Genomic DNA, 7,556 nt, shown 5'->3' with positions numbered 1-7,556 from the left:
ACGCTTAGTGGTACGCATTCTCTGCCTGTGCATACATGTAGCTCTATATATATAGCATTTCAAGTTTTCACTTGATGTAAATCTTCATAATGTCGGCTGTGGCGTCTTTAATACGTCACGTCACGTATGCTTTGGTTTCAGTACCGTGTGTTTGTATTTGTGTTTGTGTTTGTGAACAGTGTAACTCAAGGAAGGGTGGCTGGATCTTTGCAGAACGTGTACGAACACAGTCGAAATGCAGCAGGGCGTACAATACATGCGAGTAGCAAGAAATGTATGAAGTACTGTAAATGGACACATGGCGAGTTTGTGAAAAAAAATAAAGGGTATATTATGAAATGCACTCTGTCGTTACTTAGCTTTCAAGTCACAGTGAGATAAAAAAAATAGTTGGGTCCCACCATGCTGGTCGGGCTGAGACGCCTATTCACGGGCGCGATCCTGCTCCTCGGATTGACACGGGGACTTTTACCTGCGTTGTTTCCAACCTGGGTCACCAGGGTCGGTGTGTCCCTCTTTTAACAGAACGACCTGTAGACTCACGGGGTAACCTTATCAATGCCGAACTTAGCGAGTCGCCCGATCGTCATAGCACACACAGCGCGCCGGCCTCAGGCGATCCACCACCCAGCCTCCAGGAAGTAGTAGTGGAGCGCCACAAACTACGCGCTGCTGACGGCACATGGCTTTTCAGTTCAGACTGGGAAGGAGTTGTGAAACGCCACTTGGCAGAAAGGTGGCCCAGAATGTGTACTAGAGCATAGGCTATTTCATGTTCCGTGGCGCAACCGTTATTGTTACTTTCCGAACGATTTTCGTGTCGACTACGTGCAATTCGGGTTGACGGCGGCCATTGGGGGAAAAGGAAAAGGGCGGGGGAAAAGCGGAATTACTCCGGGGGTAAAGAGGAATGACGGGGGCACAGATGAAGTACAGCGGGGGTTAAGAGGAAGTCCGGGGGAAAAGGTGAACGGGTAGGGGGAAAAGCAGAAGGAGTTAGGTGGGGGTGCAACAACGCAACGTTAACGTAATGATAATATACATCACGAGGCAGAGGCCAGGAGAGTGGCAGCACCACGGCAAGGGACTACAAAGTACCATGAGGTAAATACAGAATATCATTTATATGTTAATGATTATGGGATAGTTTACTCGGCACTTCTTCAACCAATTGTGCCGCCATTGTGACGTTGACAAAACACCAAACTATTAATAAATGCGAGCGCACGTGCGAATGAAACTAAAGTTTTTGCACCGTACAGGTGACAGCTATATCAGTTTCTTTTGACTACAGATAAGGTAAGATATTGCACAGGTGAGTAAGGCGCCTTTCCTTTGCCTACAGACCAGATAGGGCATTATACAGGTGACTACGGTGCCTTTCCTTTGCCTATAGATCAGATAGGGCATTATACAGGTGAGTACGGTGCCTTACCTTTGCCTATAGACCATATAGGGCATTATACAGGTGAGTACGGTGCCTTTCCTTTGCCTACAGGCCAGATAGGGCATTATACAGGCGAGCACGGTGCCTTTCCTTTGCCTATAGGCCAGATAGGGCATTATACAGGTGCGTACGGTGCCTTTCCTTTGCCTATAGGCCAGATAGGGCATTATAGAGGTGAGTACGGTGCCTTTTCTTTGCCTATAGACCAGATAGGGCATTATACAGGTGAGTACGGTGCCTTTCCTTTGCCTATAGGCCAGATAGGGCATTATACAGGTAACTAATGTGCCTTTCCTTTGCCTATAGGCCAGATAGGGCATTATACAGGCGAGCACGGTGCCTTTCCTTTGCCTACAGGCCAGATAGGGCATCATACAGGTGAGTATGGTGTCTTACTTTGCCTACAGGCCAGATAGGGCATTATACAGGTGAGTACGGTGCCTTTCCTTTGCCTATAGGCCAGATAGGGCATTATACAGGTAACTAATGTGCCTTTCCTTTGCCTATAGACCATATAGGGCATTATACAGGTGAGTATGGTGCCTTTCCTTTGCCTACAGACCAGATAGGGCATTATACAGGTGAGTACGGTGCCTTTCCTTTGCCTATAGGCCAGATAGGGCATTATACAGGTGAGTACGGTGCCTTTTCTTTGCCTATAGGCCAGATAGGGCATTATACAGGTGAGTACGGTGCCTTTTCTTTGCCTATAGACCAGATAGGGTATCATACAGGTGAGTACGGTGTCTTACTTTGCCTACAGGCCAGATAGGGCATTATACAGGTGAGTACGGTGCCTTTCCTTTGCCTATAGGCCAGATAGGGCATTATACAGGTGAGTACGGTGCCTTTTCTTTGCCTATAGGCCAGATAGGGCATTATACAGGTGACTACGGTGCCTTTTCTTTGCCTATAGACCAGATAGGGTATCATACAGGTGAGTACGGTGCCTTTCCTTTGCCTATAGGCCAGATAGGGCATTATACAGGTGACTATGGTGCCTTTTCTTTGCCTATAGACCAGATAGGGCATTATACAGGTGAGTATGGTGCCTTTCCTTTGCCTATAGACCATATAGGGCATTATACAGGTGACTATGGTGCCTTTCCTTTGCCTACAGGCCAGATAGGGCATTATACAGGCGAGCACGGTGCCTTTCCTTTGCCTATAGGCCAGATAGGGCATTTTCAGGTGAGTACGGTGCCTTTCCTTTGCCTATAGGCCAGATAGGGCATTATACAGGTGAGTACGGTGCCTTTTCTTTGCCTATAGGCCAGATAGGGCATTATACAGGTGACTACGGTGCCTTTTCTTTGCCTATAGACCAGATAGGGCATTATACAGGTGAGTACGGTGCCTTTACTTTGCCTATAGGCTATAAAGGGCATTATACAGGTGAGTATGGTGTCTTTCCTTTTCCTATAGACCAGATAGGGCATTATACAGGTGAGTATGGTGTCTTTCCTTTGCCTATAGATCACATAGGGCAGTGTACAGATGAATAAGGTGTTGTTCCTTTGCCTACAGACCAGGTGAGATACATGTACTGTATAGGTGGGTACAGTGTGTTTATCTTGTACAATGTCTCACCTGGTCTTTAGTCAAATGTTCCACACCTTACTCATCTTTTACCACATCTCACCTGGTCTCTTGTCAAAGGAACACACCTTACTTACCTGTATAGTGTCTTATCTGTTCTCTACACAAAGAAACAGCACCTTACTCACATGTACATTCTATTTACCATAGATGTATCTGGCATCCAAAACATTGACTCAATTACTTGTCTTTTGCCTTGTCTTTTTTTTACTTAGAATCACAGAAGAGTTAGGACATGGCAGATCGTTAGCTGTTGCCTGTGACTGACAACATTACCGACACCCACCAACGAGGAGGTCATCTGCCAAGGGTGTCATCCCCCATCCCCCCTAAGTTAAGTAAAAATTTGTGGTCCCCAGGCTTCCAAAATGGCTATCTACATCCACCACTAACTATGCTGGCTACATAAGGCAGTAACATGGAACATTAAGTTGGGCCCCCTCAGTGACTAGGGAGTGCAACCCTAGTCAAGCCCATTGTCAGAGAGGAGAGTGACATGAACATGAACCCCCCCCAAAATGAGGGTAATGTAATTAGGGCCCCCTCAGTGACTAGGGAGTGTAACCCTAGTCAAGCCCAATGTCAGAGAGGAGACATGAACATGAAAAAAAAAATTGAGGGTAATGTAGTTAACGTTCCATGCTACTGTCATATGGATGCAAAGCATAGAAAGTGGCAGTGCCCCGTTCTCATGATGCCCCAAAAGTTGCCTGACCGTTTTTTGGTGAACACAGAACAGTAAGAATGGCTTTAACTTTGACTTGAACTTAAACTGTCAAGCATACATTAAGGGCAACATTGACTCTGACAAAGTGGGCAAACTAGATATTCCCCATGAAAAACAAAAGAAATAAGACAAGGCATGTCGAAACTCTCCTAACTAGTATGTCCCTCTTCATCTGCATGTCGGGCAGATGTACTTCTCTTCTGCTACAAGGATAGCCACATCTTGAGGGGACATGTTCACACAGTGATAGTGGTACCAGTTGGCACACTGGTCACACTGTATCATCGGTGCATCCTGTCTGTACTCAAGACAAATGCAGAAGATGCACATCTGGTATGTGCTTTGCTGTAAGTTCTTATGCCCAGCTACACGTGTGCTGTGTGGAAACATTGGGAGAGACTTTTCTGTCAGACACCAATCAAGATGTTCCCTCATCTTCATCTGGTGAAACTCAATGTCAGTGGGGCACCGTCCTTCAGCCAGCGCAACAGCGTTAGCAATGGCAAAAAGCCCACAGTCACTGCTGCCTATCTGCCGCTGCGCACAGATGACCTTTACCGGGATGACACCTTCATCTGCAGTAGCATACTGCTGATAGATGGTCGCTAGCTGTCTTCGTAGCCCAATCCCCAGAGACGTGTACAAGGAGTCATACACAGTGATGCCACCAGAATCTCCCTCTTTTGCAGAGGAAACCACCCAGTGGTTGCCAAGGTGGTGCAACTGAACACATTCTGCCATAGCTGGGACTGCCAGCTGGGAGGTCGAGCTTTCCATCCTAGTACTAGATGCAAGGACGACTGTGTCCCGAAAACCATCAACAATAGGATAGTACTCCTCCTTCAGGAGGTGCTGGGAACAGTTGATGTGTTTGTCGGTAAGCCACTCTCCAACTTGCAGTTGTTTTCGATCTTCCGCAGTCAAACTAGTATGGTTAATTGTCGACCAGTCACCCTGTCCCTTCTCATCATCTGAGGGGAGGTCTGTCTGACCTGTTTCCTCAGTCAGGTCTACCACTGTGAGCTGAAGGCTCTCTTCTGTGTCATCATCTTGAACCATGACGTTACATCGGAAGTTGCTTCTCATCATCTCTGCCTGTTGGCCAACCCGGTTGGTATATGGGTTTTTCCTGTTTTTGTTTGGCGCTCTGTATGCTGGAAGCTTTGCCATTGCTGCCGTCCTTTTTGTGGGGGTGGGGTTCAGAGGAGTGATGTTGTTAGAACTTGCTCCCTCTGTCTTTGTGTGGATGGTTGATGATGGTATGCTATTGGCATGAAAACTTGCCCCCTGTGTTTTTGTTGGGCTGGTGTTAAGAGGAAAAGGACCATCATGAGGTGTGTGCCCTCTCACATCCTCCAACACATCCTCAAGTTGGTTTTTGAGGAGCTGCAGGTATTCTTCATCATGGACGAGGAATGCCAGCTGTGTGATCTCCCGAAGGACACTGCCACACTGCGTCTTTAGTATCCACTTCTTTGACTTTTTTCCTTTTGCTGGTAATTTGCAGGTCTGTGTTGGCTTCACATCATCCACTGATACAGTGCTGGTCCACATGGCAGCATCGCCAGGATCGTCTTCATCACAGCCATCATCTATGGTGTTTGGGGTATGTCCCAGGTACCTTTCATCCAGTGAAAAGATGGGGTTGTCCCTATACATGGGTGAAAGACTATGCCAGCCCCATCCAGGCACATGGTGGAAGACAGCACAGAAGTGTTTGCATGGCAATTTGAACCTCTGCCAGTCCTTGCACGTGCATGAGGGAATGCTGTTGTTGATTCCGAAGGAAGTAGTATGGTGTGTGTTCTGGCGACTGGAGCTCTTTACTGTGAAATGGCCCTCTCCTTTGTCCACAATGCTGTTGGTGTCGATGGACTGTGCCTCTCCATAACGTGACAGGATGTGCTGCACCATGTCCCTGGGCCTGTTCTTTAGGAAAGCTGGCAGGTTTCTATTGTAGACACTATACCCGGGTGAGAATCGGACATTGAGCTCTATGTACCTAAAGAAAAGAGAAGAGGGATATACTAGTTTACTAGTAATGATACTTAAAAGACAATTAATTTCCCTGCTTACAGATATGATGCCCATGCATCAGTGAACTATAAGATGTATGCAAATCAAAAGGAAAATGATGAGTATATTTGTACATAACTGACTGTCAACCATTAAATCCAAGAAAAGCATATTCAATTTCAGCTTACTTGCGATGGGTTTCTGGAAGGAAACTGGTAACAACCCTTGTTACCATCTCGGTCAGGTTGCAGTTTTTTTTGCCATCAAGATGCTTGTACTTGAGAGTCTCATTCTGCCTCTCGATGCCATTGTTTGTATAGATGGCGACAGTCATGTGTTCTGACCGAAATGCGTGCACCCATTTCTACACAAGACATAAGAAAGAAACATGCAGGATTAGACACAAAAGCTAAGAGTGAAGTTATAATACTAAAATAGCAAGTGCTTTGGGCATCTTGCATCTGCGTTTGTATCTGTATAACCATTATAAATTCCTTTCAGTGTAACACACCAGCTTCTGTTTCTGTATCTTTATAGCTGGTATCACTACCCTCTGGTGCAGCATAACACTTCTTTATCTGTATCTACATAGCCGATATAACCATCCTTCAGTGTAACACTCCAGCTTTGCAGGCTCTCATTGCTACAATAGCTGGTTATGTTAGACTGAACGACCTGTCACACCCAACCCTAGCACATAGTAGTGTTGTTTAGAGCAATAAGTCTATCTGGGAATTTTCCACCTACTCTTAAAGCAGTATGATGTGGCGAAGTCTGAAATTTCTGATTACTTATACACCATCTCAAGATGGATATAGTACAAAAGGGGAAATACCAAATCCATTCATACCTCAGCTTCAGGTAGCCAGTGGGTGGAAAGCCATGTCTGGACCTTACAGTTCCTCTTCCAAACATCTGAATCCTGCAGCTCGCTCAGTCGTGTGTAGTATTCCTCTGGACTTGAGGCAGAGGCGACAGCTCTCAGCAGCTTCAGCAGCGTGTCCTGCTGATCACGAACCCCATGGTCTGTCTTCCGACACCACTCAACCCAAGCTTTCTCCCTGTGGAAATCGCACAAGAGGATCTTTGATTCTGGAAAGAACACAAAGATACCGGTTACTAAACATGGTACATGTATCATAAGGGCCTTACCATACTACACGATTTTATACCGGTGATGATTCCATACCCTTCGTAACTGCATGTTATCAGCAATCAGCACCAATTACCTTGTGTATCCTGTTCTTTTTTTCGAGATTCCTTGTGTCACCAACCTTGCAAATTACTGCATAGAAGGATCAACAGTATTTTTGGTACACTACTAGCTGCATATGACTCTTATGTTGCAGGCTGTATTTTTAAAGTGCAAGCATAATTAGGTGTAGGTACATATTGAAATATGTGTCTGATACTAAGATTGTAACTTATCCTTTTATTCAAGTCAGAGATATGATGAGGTTGACTGTTGTCTTGTTGAGAGACTTTTGTATAAATTTTCATGTAAAACCTCATTGTTAACATTGTTGTTAAGAATGGAACTCTGCATGTGGCTAGTTATCTGATAGTACTCGTTCATTTTGGACAGTGACTGCTTTTACCTGGAAACTCTTCCTCCAAGGCATTGATTTCCACATTAGATTTGTCAACCATGAAGTGGCTGGGCTTCCAGTCAGGATTCCACTCCTTGAAGACAGTCAGGTCCTCCTGAAGGTCTGCTGTGGTTTCCTTGTGTATGACAAAGGCTCCAACCACTGTGTAACACACATT

The 7,556-nt window shown here is 45.6% G+C and overlaps 2 protein-coding genes across 2 annotated transcripts in view; both read right to left on the bottom strand.

Moving 5' to 3' along the window:
- Positions 1-7,556, bottom strand: part of LOC118432441 (MAP kinase-interacting serine/threonine-protein kinase 1-like) — a 30,262-nt gene that overhangs the window by 16,383 nt on the left and 6,323 nt on the right. The gene's annotated exons all lie outside the window — the stretch shown is intronic.
- On the bottom strand, positions 3,264-7,550 carry LOC118432224. Its single transcript, XM_035843753.1, has 4 exons — positions 7,365-7,550; positions 6,637-6,945; positions 5,978-6,153; positions 3,264-5,865 (listed from the first exon to the last, which is right to left on the bottom strand). The coding sequence occupies exons 1-4, from the start codon at positions 7,437-7,439 to the stop codon at positions 3,942-3,944; spliced, it is 2,484 nt and encodes an 827-aa protein (XP_035699646.1). The 5' UTR covers positions 7,440-7,550; the 3' UTR covers positions 3,264-3,941.

Source organism: Branchiostoma floridae, chromosome 15 (assembly GCF_000003815.2).
Source record: "Branchiostoma floridae strain S238N-H82 chromosome 15, Bfl_VNyyK, whole genome shotgun sequence".
Lineage (NCBI taxonomy): Eukaryota > Metazoa > Chordata > Leptocardii > Amphioxiformes > Branchiostomatidae > Branchiostoma > Branchiostoma floridae.
The sequence above is the reverse complement of the archived record's forward strand: the minus strand, read 5'-3'. Positions and strand labels throughout refer to the sequence as shown.

What these genes read in the sequence shown, in the direction of transcription:
- LOC118432224 (XM_035843753.1), bottom strand. Translation starts at nt 7,439, where the DNA reads ATGGTTGACAAATCTAATGTGGAAATCAATGCCTTGGAGGAAGAGTTT. An exon ending in AAAGCAGTCACTGTCCAAAA is followed by an intron (nt 6,946 to 7,364) that starts TGAACGAGTACT and finishes AAAATCGTGTAG; the next exon opens with TATGGTAAGGCCCTTATGAT. An exon ending in CTTCCAGAAACCCATCGCAA is followed by an intron (nt 5,866 to 5,977) that starts GTAAGCTGAAAT and finishes AGTTCACTGATG; the next exon opens with CATGGGCATCATATCTGTAA.